The sequence below is a fragment of the Natator depressus genome, chromosome 2, assembly GCF_965152275.1.
Source record: "Natator depressus isolate rNatDep1 chromosome 2, rNatDep2.hap1, whole genome shotgun sequence".
NCBI lineage: Eukaryota > Metazoa > Chordata > Testudines > Cheloniidae > Natator > Natator depressus.
Genome location: NC_134235.1, coordinates 230,114,567 through 230,127,890, shown reverse-complemented (window position 1 = coordinate 230,127,890; position 13,324 = coordinate 230,114,567). Strand labels below are relative to the sequence as shown.

The window sequence follows — 13,324 nt, the reverse complement described above, 5'->3', positions numbered from 1 at the left end:
TGAATTTTTAATGAAAAATTTCATCCAGAACTCAATTTTTGACAGAAAAGCCAAAAAAGTTGATGAAAATGCATTTTTTTTAATTTTGGTCAGTGACAGATGCTGCCACCTATAGATCTGGTCAAAATTTTCTGATGATCAAAAAACTGTCAAGATTTCAAAAAAAGAGGCATAAATTTAAAAAAAAACCTCCCATTTTTTCCATATTCCAACCAACTCTAGAAATAATTATGACTATCTCACATTAACCGTGTACCTATTTCTGCTGCAGTGATCTGAAGAAAACAAACATTATATGCAACGTATGAGAATGAAGATATTATCATCATAAGATCAGTTAATCCTTTAATGTGTTGGAAGACTCACTTGAAATGTTATTTTTCAAAGTAGATCAGAAAACAGTTCAGTTTGAAACAGTGACCACTTTGCAATACAACATAAAAGGATCAGAAACAGATTTTCATATAAATGTGCTTTATTGCAGAGAAGTTACATTATTTACATGCTGTGACACATTACAACATAAATCTATCAAATATTTCATGGTGGATACTTAGGTTGCCAGATAATATTTTTATAAGAACTACTGAATAAAGTGAATAGACTTTACAGCTTTATTTACTCTACAAGTCTGAGTAGCTAAAATGTTAAAAGTGAAAAGGCAGTGTTTTCTCAGGCGGGCCAGTCATCGAATGCATGCAAAAGTCTAAGGAGAGAAAATATAAAAGTGCTGTCTGTTTTCAGATCCATAATGCCACCAAAGCTGATGGGAGAGTAATTATTTGTATTTTAAGCATATAATTCTTGCATAAAATATACAAGTCTATTAAGATTGGTATAAATCTAATTATTTATGAAACAAAGGAGAGATGCAGCTTACACATGCATTTGAAAAGGACAACCTAGCAAATGTTTGTGACCTGAGCGATTATCATCTATCTTCTTAACAAATCTGCTGGAAAACATCTTAATTCTAGAGTTGTGTTTCTCTTGGCTGAATAATGACAATGGAACTCCAGAAAAAGACAACTAAGCAATCTAGCTAATATATGCTGGTGGAGGAAAATCTATGGAATATAGAAAATCATTTAAGTATAACTTAGTATGCCTTCTTTAAGCAACATTTCTAGCAGGACCATAGTGAAATATAATAATTCAGTGACGTTTGGCCCCTTTGTTTTCTAAAGTGCTAAAACAATCTAAAGTACTAACAGAGCTGAAACCCAAATATCAGTTACGGTATGTGTCAGGAAAATCATTCCTTAATGACTGTAATTGTTTTTTTAAAAAAGTTCTCCAGTTTCACCAGGCTTAAAGTACATTACTTGAGCAAGCCTAAAATCCATAGGGATGATTTTTAAAAAGAGAGGGAAACATTCTGTCCATCAGAAAACAAACATAAAACTAAAATATCCATTCTGGGTCAGATCCTTGGCTGATATAAATCACTGTTATGCCATTGACTTCAATGGAGATATGTCAATATATACCTGTTAAGGATCTGGCCCTATTTCTTTGCTGCTGAATTTTCCCATTCAAGTTATCCTAAGGAAAAGCAATCAGCAGAGGGATCAGCCGTGGCACAAATACAGTAACACACACAGGAATTGATCCTGCCTGTGGTGCAACAGGTAGCACCAGTGCACGGATCCCATGTGGATCCCCAGCTGGCCTGGTTTGGAGAGCTACCCGCACATGACTGCCACATAGCAGAAGCAGTCCATTCACACGCCGCGCCACAGGAGTGCACAGGTGGCAGAAGGGGCATGGTAACTAGTGAAATCAAGGCATGGCATCACACCCCTGTGAGATCCAGGAGGTGGTAGGGGAATGCAGAAGATACCCCCACCCCATTACTCTGTGCATGCCAGCTGCAAGTGTGGGTGTCATCATGCAGACAGGGACCTGGCAGGGACCAAGCTGCACCACAGGCATCATGGGCCCAAACACACTCAGCCCTGCTGGAGAAAGGGCCATGTCTGAAGGCCCATGTGCTCCTCTGCCTCTCAACACGGGCTGTCTTCTGCTGCACAGGCAGATCCCTGCACATGGATGGGATTTGTGCCATGTGCCTCTCCAGAAGGCAGTTAGCTTGCTCCTAGAAGGCTCTGTCTGCTTGGTAGCACCCTGAGATCTATGCAATGGCAGAATGAAGCCCACATATCATCCAGAGGACTTTGGGCTTGCTAACCAGGGGCTTGATCCTAATGCCACTGAAGTCAATAGACAGACTCCCATTGACTTCAATGAGCTTCAGCTCAGGCCCTAGATAACGTTTGTAGGATGGGGAGGACAGAGAGAATCTGTGTGTGTGCACTCTAATTACAACTCTTATCCACAGGCACAGTGCTGGAGGCAAGGCCAAGTCTCTCGCTCTCCTACAGGATTGGCTGCCTTTGCCTACAGCTCTGAAAAGGAGAGGGAATGCCCTCCTCGTTTCACTTTGCCCAAGTCTTTTATGAACCCACCTCTATGAGGCCCAAGAGAAGTCAGATTATATTACATATGTGTATCTACATATGCATTAAATATATCTATATGTATGTGTAATACACGTACATGTATTATGCACACACACATATATTAAACAACACAGCATTAAGTTATCCTCACTTCTGGCTTTCCCGGTAAATCTCATCATCTCTCTCAAACTGAAAACTCTTCAAGAGGACTGGAATTGCCTTTATTTTGTGGTATTGCACATCTCCAAGCACAAAGCTGGGTACATGACAAGTCCTAGATTTAGATGAGCCAGAGTGGCACCTTGTCTGCTAGTACTTTATTTATTTATTAGTCTTTGTAACCTCTACAATACCTCGTAAGCCCTGACCGTGTCAAGATTTATTCCTTTGTCAATCCCATTGACTTCAACTGATTACTCAGAGTGTATAAAGTTAAACATGTCTGAGTCTTTGCCGGATCAGGGCCTTAGTTATCCCTGGGGATTAATTGTATCTAACATATTATATGTTATTACAAATGTTACACACATGTAACATAAAAACATTTGAGAGCGGAGGAGTTTCGGGGTGTGTGTGGGAGGAGTGCGATGCCCCATCCTTTTCTTCTCTTTCTGTCTCTTGATTGCATTTTGGGGGGAAAAATCTCCTAATCTCCTCTTTTTGATGTTTAAAGGGCCAGTTCTTGGAAGTTCACCAGCAGGAAACACAGCAGCTCTAAACTATTTAAACTATTTCCCTTAGCTATGTGTTTCTAGTGAAACAGATCATATTCCTAAGGTTATTTTTGTCATCTTTGTTCTTTTTCTTTAGCAGAATATGGTCAGTATGAAATACTGAGAAATATACTGATGATGGATGATTAAAGCAGGAATTCTGGAGTGATAAATGATATTTGTCAAACTTGTAACAAACAACAGATAAGTTGTCCTTGGACTTATCCAAATATACAGCTAAATAGATGACTTGCTCTCCACTAATAAAGTCTATGAGTGCTAACAGAGAAGTGCCAAACAAATAACTTACCTTGTATAAAAACCCTGAATAATACAGTATCAAACTATAATTTTAAATAATAGAGAGTAGAACAGAAAATTCACAATATAAATCACAACAAAACCCAAGGTATTTTCCCATACAAGTTATGGCTTTCATAGCCAGTGAAAGCTTACTGTAATTCATAAATAAACAAAAGTCTACAGCAGGTATTGTAAATTGCAATAATAATAGAGTATCTGCATATTGCATAAATGTGTTGTTGTGTCACATAATATCAAAGTTATTTGCAAAATGTATACAATCTGGAATGCTTTAATATGAGACACAACAATGTACTTAAACATACATGTATAAGAAAATGGGAGCAATCATTATATAAAATGTATTTTTGGGATGCATTAAGTTAGCAGTGCTATCAAGGTTAAATATGTAAAGTGAAAAGTCATCTTTTCAGTAAGCTGCTCATTGATACCAAAGTTTGCCATCAGGACATTTTCCATGCCACACTTCTATTGGATCTTTAAAGTCCCAAGGGCAAGTTTTGCCCAGTTTGGGGCATTCAGGAATAATTCAGTTGGAATTTGATTAATTGTTATAGCCATTCACTTTTTTTTTTCTGTTTGTAAGAGAGAAATGGTTTTGCAAAGGCAGGTGTCTGTTCATTTAGACTGTAAACTCCTTAGCGCAGGGACCATGTCCCCTCCATGGTTTGGATACCACTGATCACACTGTTGGCACTCAACAAATAAATAACAATAATAATAATAATTAATAATTTATTTTGCTTATTTCCTACTTTTTTCATGTTCTGATCCCCTCAGTTAAGTGATACTCCTTAGGAATTTTCAGATCCTCTTGGCCTAGTTCCCCTCTCACTTTCCTCCTTCCTGTAGTCTTTCTTCTTAGTGCTGCTACTCTTTTCAGTCCAAAACCTCTTATTTTTGAGGAGTTGCTGTTTTAGTTGTACCTAAAGTGGCTGTGTTCGATAAAGCTACACCTCTTTCTGCATTTGGTAAATCTGGTGTTTCAAACTCCCATGGGCAGACTTCAGCTCGAGACGTTAAAGCTTGCTGTAAGTTACTACTTGATCTATAGGAGTCAGATGAAAGCATGTTTCCCTCCAAGGGTGTGTTTTTTTTCTTTCCTCCCAAATTATTGAGCTTTTCCCTTTCAGCTGTTTGCACGGCAGCTTTTTTGGGCAGTTCCTCAGATTCCCCAGCACAAATATTTGCTGCATAATATTTATTAACATTCTCACACTTAAACCCAGGGATGAGCTGAGACTTGGAATTCAAATGTTTTTTCTCATCTTCAAAAACCTGCTGCTCTGGGGTCTCCTGAGTGCATGCTTCCGACTTCTCTGTGCTCTTTTGATTCGATTGCTGATACCCGTCAGCTGTCTTAAGCTTGTGATGAGATTTCCCTTTTGGCTGGGAGGTGTGATTTTTCTCTGTTTCTGAGGAAGCAATAGACACATGTTTTTGAACTTTCGATTCAGAAGGCACAGAATCAGGAGTTTGGTCATAAATCTCCCAAGGACAAATTTCTGCTATGTCAAAATTGTCCTTAAGCAGTGACTTGCCTGTGCCTGTGTCAGGATTTGCAATTGTCTGACTAACCCTTTGTTGTTTCATAATTCCAGATTTATGGGGTTTCCTTGTCTCCTCAGTGTGAGTAGAGTTTTTCCGATGTGAATCTTTATGCTCCCCTTTATCACTGGCTGAGTGTTTTTTGCTGGCTTCTTTAACCTTTTGCTGAGGTTTATGGGATCTACTGCTTTCTTCTAGACTTTGTGTTTTCCCAGTTAACCCCAGAGTCTTTTCCTTGGCATTAGCAATAACACTGAGAGATTTTTGTAACACAGATGGTCTTGGTTGCAGAGGCTTCTTATCCGCACTTAAGTTGTGTGCACTTACTGATTTGCACACTAACGGGACGGATTCAGTGGACACAGCTTCAACTTTTTCTGTAGATTTTTTTGTGAAATTTTTCCCTGTCAAGGAATCCAGCAGTGAATTATCAGCAGTTATAACTTCTGCGCTTTCTGTGGATAAGCTATTAGACTCCTCTGTTTGATCTCTAACATGATCATAAGTGCTATGGGACTTTTTTAACGAAAAGACTCTGTTTTTCAAAGACTCCTCCTTTGGCTTTACATAACTTGTGGAATCCTGTGGGTTTTTTCTCATGACTGCAGTGTTCTTTGTAGCACTGTGGTCCATAAGGTCCTTATCCTCCCTGGAGCACTGCCTGGTGACTGTCTCAGGGATTTCAGTAATTCGTCTCATTATTGAGCGACCCAAGCCCTTCTTTGAGCACCTCTTTTTCTGGAGATGTGGGTTATTAGCAATCATCTTTTTCCTTTTGTAGATTTCAAGCTGGGCATATAGTTTCTTCAACTCATCCTAGAAAACAAACGGCAAAACTAGTACATATGACATAAATCAAGTCAAATGACCAGTCTCAGTGAATTCCATTTAAGCTCCAGTTGTCTAAATATGACATTAAATTATTTCATTGCATCTTTTCTACTGTTTAAATTTGTCATTTCTCCATGTACTTGGATTACATTTTTCATTGTTAAGGTATGTTCAGATTTAACCCATTGCACAGAATAGCCATCACATATGGTCTCACAGCATATTCCATGCACAGTCAGTTATCAAATACTCATGCTGTATTTCTAGGCTTCTTCTGGAACCAAATGGGGTTACTGTACATTCTTTATTAACCAAAGAAAAAGACAACAGCCCCTTTCTCTGGGCAGTGTACAGTCAAAGCACGATTGGGAGAGAAGTGCCCTTCTATCAACTGAAGTAGGGATGATGTATTTTGATCAGTTTATGAAGTTTTATAACAAGTAACACAGTCTCTGCTCACATTAGTATGTTTTCCCCAAAATATGTCACATGATTTGATATTGCTAGAACTGAGCTGGCCCACTTTATCTGGAGTCTGCAATAAAAAAAAAATCAAACTGACATGGCTCAGAGTTTACTGGTAGAAAAACACTTGTCCTTAAAAACGAATTACAATTAAAAGTTTTGTATTTACCCTGATGTCCTCAGGGTCCAAACTGTGCTCACTCCAAGCTGAATTGATACTGCTGTTTAGATAGGACCCAGATCGACCCATGTCCAGTTCATCTTCATATGCTTCAGTAGCTATGTCATCTCTTGGGTTATTGCTTGAGTGTGAAAACTGCAATAAGTATTTGTAAAAAGATGTTGCAGTTAGTGTATTGATAAGGGTCACATCAGCATTCAGAAGTGTTCAACTATTCTCCAGGTTTCATTTTACAAGCGTGGATTCAAACAATGGCTGTCTCTTGGTAGGCATTATTAGAAGAGGGTACTATTTTGTTAATTATTAATTATTATTGAATAGATACTACTATTAGTGGTGGGTTAACCTGAAAAAGTTCAGAGGTTCACTTCAGAAAATCCAACCCTAATCTGCGACTCCTTGGATTTCAACTCAGTCCTGGCCCTTGGCTATTGTTCCTCTTTCCTATCTGACTTCAGCTCTGACCCCGGGCTTGGCTCTCAAACCCAACTCCTGATCCAATCACAAGATCTAACTGCCCAAGCCCCAGTTGTGACACCACCTTACTGTAGGCCAAAGATGCCACCATACCTTGTGTATCTTCCTGATACAGGCTAGATAGCACAATATTTCCCCTCCAAGCACAGATCAAAGTCAATATCCTCCATACAGAGGGCCCAAATTTACCTGTACTCTTATACACTGAACAAACAGACGCTTCACAACAGTTACAGAACAGTTATACTGAGGAAAGTTACATTGCAAAACTATTACTCATATGGCACTGGTGTACTTTAATCTAGATACTCAGCAGAACAGACAGACATTTCATGTGGCAAATGATCAGCACTACGGGGGCATATGCAGAAAGTGGCCAGGAATATGGAGACAGAATTAAGGATATTGTAAGTATGTTAACTTTGAATTTCCTTATGTTTGTGTAATGAAATTTTTTTCTTATTATAATGTTCTAATAATTGATTTTTATAAGTTAAATATATTCACAAGGTTAACTCTATTAACAAAACTTTTTTGTGGGAATTTCCTTATTGTTCTTTCATCAAGAATTTCCGTTCTAAAATTTAAACTTTCTTAAAATGGAAATGCTCTGAACAAGAACTGAAATCAAAGATAATCATAATAATGTTAAAATACAGCAGTGGGCAAACATATCATTTCCTCGAAGTCTTGTGTGAATTCTGATATGTACCTTCGCAACACTTTTGAAACAGTATGTATCTCAAATACTAAACGTCATAAAAGCACTTCTGATTAGCAAATACAAATAGTGGCTTGTGTTTTTTGCGGTTAACATTATCAAAAATAATTGATTATTCAAAGCAAGAATTTCTGCATATGTAGTAATAAAAGAGAACAAAAATTAATGAGTTTCCCCAAGTATTTTAAGATATGAAAAATTTTCAAATATATATATTTGAAATAATATTGGACCAATATCCTAATCCTCCTCCCCCAGTTACTTGCTAATTTTAAGAAAGAACTGCTTCTGCAGAATTATACTGTTCTTTCTGTGGACTTGACAAGAAAAAAGATAGAAGAAGAATACCTTAGGTATCAGAAGTAACCCAATGGTAACTGTCACCGTCAAGTGTGTGTGTGCAAAGAACAACATCAGCATCCAATCGGACTGAAGTCTTGAGGCAAGACTAAATCTGAAAATAGAATTCAGAGTGTTGGCAATTTGTCTTTTTTAATATGTTAACCTTAATATTCCTGGAGGTAATTTGAATTAAAGATAAAATGATGTGTTTCTTTTGTATTACTTTGATATAGACTAAAAGTTACATTTTCATCCTTTATACATGTACCATAACTCCAAAGGAACTGCGGGGCACAAAGAACAGACCTTTAAGAATATAGCTTACTTAAATATTCTCACTCTATTTGTTCAGATCCCCATTGACTACAACTGAGCTATGATAATTTACACTTGTTGAGGATTCGGCCCTGCAATTTTTAGATTATTCACAAAAGCACATTCTTCTCTATTTTACAGCACATTTCCTAAATAAGTTGCAGCTACAGAAAGGGGCTGACAAACTGGCCAGCCATAGTCACAGAGAACTGAACTGAAATACATTTTAGAAGGGCTAAGTGGGGAGTACAGAAATGGCCTTGATTGCAGGAGCTCCCAGCTCAATACTACAGGGCTTAACAATCTTGCAAATTCTAGTGAATGAAAAGCTAATTTGACTAAATTAATTACATGAAGCTATATTAAGTAATTCTTTGCTGTGCTTTTTTAAAGTGTCATAGAATAAGCACTGCAGTTAGAGCTGGCTGAAGCATGTTCGATTTATCTGCATATGAGAGTTCCCCAAAATGGTAAGCAACGGAATGGATGAATGGATGTACCACTGGCTTGTAATATGCAGGTTTAAAAAAATAATTCAAATAGAATTGATGTTTGCAACCTCTTTCAACTTAATATACATTTTATAAGAACCATATACTTTTATTAATATCACTGATCTGGCATGAAACATTTGTTTATATGCTATAATAATATACACATAATTTCTTGTTTATTACTTGTAAGCATCCTGGTTCATGCATACAATAAAATGTAACAGACTCTTCCTTAAACAGAAGTTGCCACACTTATATTTTGGAAGATTTTTTTTCTAAAACTCAGTTGGACTTTGTGTTATCCAGAAATATGAGGGGTCACTAACTGTAGTCATCATTTGGTTATATATTAGAGCTGGTCAAAACATGGGGGATTTTCCATGGAAAAGTTCAACAAACAAAAGTGTCATTTTCATCTAAATTTTCCACAAAAAATTTCAATTTTCAGCAAAAATTTAAAAACAAAAAAATTTTGTTTGGGAAATGCTGCTGCAAAGCCTTTTGGGAGTTGTAGTTTGGCTGCCTCATACCACCATTCTCTACAGGATGCGAGGCTCCTTGGTTGGACTATATCTCCCATGATGAATCATCTCTCTTCTTCAATATAGTTGGGGGAAATATTTCAGTTGTCAATGAAAAGACAATTTTTTCATGGAAAATGTTGACATTTTTAATCAAAAATTTCATTTGATCAAAAACCCAATTTTACTTTTAAATGGTTTTGATGGAAAAATGTTAACCAGTTCTCATATTTTTCATATAAAATTAGTACAAGTTACTTAAAAAAAATTATATTCGGGCAATAGGCAGAGACTGAGTAAAACTTGATAGCAATCCGGTGGGAGGTATGACAGCAAGCCCACCTTGATTAGTCAGTGGCCCCCAGTATAAGTACTAGGGTTCCCACAGTGCTGCCACGCCTGCCTCTCTGTGGGAGAGAGCAGATCCTTTCTGCTCTCTAAGAAAATGGAGCCCCTGTTACCATTCCTGGGAGGACAAGGAAGCCATATGCCAACTGCCGCAGCCTCTCTGGGAGGGGAGAGAGGGCCCCTACCACCAACACTGCAAAAGAACATTGGGGTCAGAGTGCAGGGGCAGAGGTACCGGGGTGGGGCCACGAGTGCCCCATGACGTGGTGTTCTAGTCAGATGGCTGTTCAATGGCCTGGCAGATGTAACTATAGCATTTTTAGAACATCCATTACTGCCCATGCCTTGTAAAAATACGTAGAGTATTGTTCCAAAGCACTGCAGCTCAACACAAAAAATAAAGGGACATTTCAAAGGCACTAACTGGCATTCTTAGCAAGAAGCCAAAGCCTGTATGGGTCACGGAGACTGATGTATTCTGTCACCCACAGATCAAGCAGAAGGCATGCTGGAAACAGCAGCTCCTGTCCTGCGGGGCCGGGCCTCGCTCTACCCAAGCCTGGTGCAGAGAGGAGGCGGGGGTGGAGTGCACTTGGAGAGCAAGCCCACCCAGCCCCACGCTCACCTCAGGCAGTGGCAGCTCCTGTCTTGCGACCCTGGGGGTTGAAGAGCAAACCCGACTGGCCCCACACTCATCCTGAGCACTAGTGGCTCTGTCCTGTCCCATGAGGCTGGCCTGGGCCTATCTCCCCTCTCCAGCTCATTGGCTCTTGCTGCTAGGAGGAGCCTACCACAGCATCACGTGGTACAAGTCAAGGCTTTGCCTCAAGCTGAACATGTATGCAAAGGGCAGTTGGTAACCTGAGATTTGGGGGGAGGGGGTTGAGCTCCCTCTATCCCTAGCCATCTGCTGTGTATGACTGGGGCTGATGTGTCTGTCCTTTACTTATGCTGTTCAATAAGGTAGTGTGTTTGTAAATATCAGGCTGGAAGAAAATATGAGATTGGCAGCAATTTCTTTAATTTCCATTGATACGGCCGAAAGCCAGAAAAAGCATTTCACACTTTGAATTTAATGTTACTTGTCTAAAGATGAAAGAATGTAGAAGCTTTTCGGAGGTAGCGCCACTCGTAACCTAACCGAACCACCTTGGCGTAAAATTCCCAGCAGAATTCATTCTGTCCTTAGGGGTGGAGATTTTGCTTCTCTACAGTTGTCTGATTTTATCACCATTTTATTGTTCCAGCTCTAGCTATATATACCTAAGTTCTTATATGGCATGCATCTCTGTGGTATTTGAGTGCTTCCCCTAATTACCGTGCATACACAGTCATATATTTCTCTGTTTCCTCCAATTTTCAGAGACTGGACTGTGGTCTGTGGTGTTATTTTGGGAAGGCAAGCCCAAAGAAGCGGATTTTGTATTTTGCTGTGAAGATGCAAAGACTCATGGTTGTTCTGATCTCAACCCATCTCACCCAGATTGGTGGCCAGTTGTTGAGAAGTTCCATCTCCTACACAGACAGTTTTCACTCAAGCTTGACACATGACACATGGTTATAAGGAGGTTTATGTGTCTTGATGTTGACTAAACACATTACATAAGCATGGCATTAATTAACTTGAACTACATCACAAAATACCATGACCTGCCACACAGTAACTCCATTTTACTCATGTGCCATGATTCGTGTCACCAATGTATCCATTAACAAACTGTATCATATACATGGGTGGGAGAATTGAATATAAGAACAGCCATACTGAGTCAGACAAAAGGTCCATTTAGCCCAGTATCCTGTCTTCCAACAGTGGCCAATGTCAAGTGATCCAGAGGGAATGAACAGAACATGTAATTATCGAGTGATACACCTCCTGTTGCCCATTCCCAGCTTGCCCCAGCATGGGTCCCTCATGGTTTCACTTCTGCTGCCTGCAAAGTAGTTGCAGTCCACCACTAGTCCTGTTGCTAATACTTAGGGATGGGAAAGGAGGGACTCACTCTGTCATCTTTATATGCTAATTAAATAAAAATCTATTTAAAAAGAGGGATTCCTGTACACAAATGTAGAGGTGGTCTAGGGTATTGTGGTTTTGAAAAGGGACTGATACCTGATATGTAAATGACTGGCAAATGTCAAAAAGATCAGGGTTTGATTTGGATGCTCATCTGAATTTTAATCAAGCTATCTTAAGCTGCTGGAACTGTCAAATATTATGGTGTTTATCTCATCAGAATAGGTTATGCTGCAAGACATCCAATGCATCCAACTTTTCACACATACTCTGTGAAAATGCTTCTTGGATTTTGGCTGTTTGGGTTACACCCAGAGTTTAGGGAGAAGGAGGAGGATAAAAATGAAAGAGGATGGGAAAATAAATGCACAAAACATTGCAAGAAGATTTAGTTTATGTTCTGGGAATGTTCAAAATTTTAGAAGGGGTCTTACATTTTCCAAACCAGTTCATTCATCCCTATTTAATTATGGTGTATGATCTCTTATTTCAACAGAATGCCAATACATCAAACAGTAAGAGAGGCACAGGGCAACTATGACAAACAGCAAGGAAGAAAAAACACTAGATCTTGTGCTGAAGGGAATAATTCTTCAGCAGCAGGGATAGAGAATATGCCCTACTGGCCACTTCCATCTCACATTTATATGATTCTTTCCACTTCCTTATTCTGACTGTGCTATATTTACACTGAGAGAAGTAGCTATTCCAGTCAGTGACAGGCAGGAGATGTCTCCAGAACTGAACGTTCAGAAAATGACAGCTTCTCTGGCCATTGCAAGGACTATAAGAATGATAATAAAAGAGTCTGAAAATCTACTGATTTTTTGAAAAGTTGAGCTGATCAGAAAGGAAATAAAATCAGACATATAGAATAGAGGGGAATTCTCAAAAACTCCAATGTTGCAAGCTTGAGTGGCATGGTAGAGTTGTCAGCTGTGATGAAGGAAATGGGGAGGGAAGAAAGTTTAGAAGGAAAGATGAGAAGTTCTGTTTTTTCTGTGTTTGGTTTGAGGCAACTGTGACTCATCTAGGAAGACATAAGAAAGGCAGCAAGAGACATGAGCCTGACGAAAGGGGAAGAGGTAGATTTGAGAGTGGTCAACACAGAGATGAGAAGAGACCTTAGGAGTGGATGTGGCTGTCCAGGAGACAAAAGGAGAAGGTAAGCGAAAGGAGACAACAAAAGACATAATGAGAGGTTTCAGAGTAGCAGCCGTGTTAGTCTGTATTCGCAAAAAGAAAAGGAGTACTAGTGGCACCTTAGAGACTAACCAATTTATTTCAGCATAAGCTTTCGTGAGCTACATCGGAATTCATCCGGTGAAGTGAGCTGTAGCTCACGAAAGCTTATGCTCAAATAAATTGGTTAGTCTCTAAGGTGCCACTAGTACTCCTTTTCTTTTAACAAAAAGACATAAGAATCTCATAGTGTGAGACAATTTGTAGAGTATCCCAATATTTTGGATATTCCAGAACAATTTTATTTCTGCAGTGAAAATTTTGCAAAACCAAATTTGATCATTTTCCCACAGCTGTAGCAAAGACCCCTAATTTTTTGTTAC

The 13,324-nt window shown here is 39.0% G+C and overlaps 1 protein-coding gene across 1 annotated transcript in view; it reads right to left on the bottom strand.

Annotated features, from left to right (window-relative positions):
• Nucleotides 1–235: 235 nt before the first annotated feature.
• Nucleotides 236–13,324, bottom strand: part of GPR158 (G protein-coupled receptor 158) — a 309,363-nt gene continuing 296,274 nt past the window's right edge. Inside the window, exons 9-11 of the mRNA XM_074946104.1 lie at nt 8,071–8,176; nt 6,513–6,659; nt 236–5,863 (exon numbers count right to left, since the gene is read on the bottom strand). Coding sequence (XP_074802205.1) covers nt 4,394–5,863; nt 6,513–6,659; nt 8,071–8,176 — 1,723 coding nt within the window. The 3' untranslated portion in view covers nt 236–4,393. The remainder of the gene's footprint in view (nt 5,864–6,512; nt 6,660–8,070; nt 8,177–13,324) is intronic.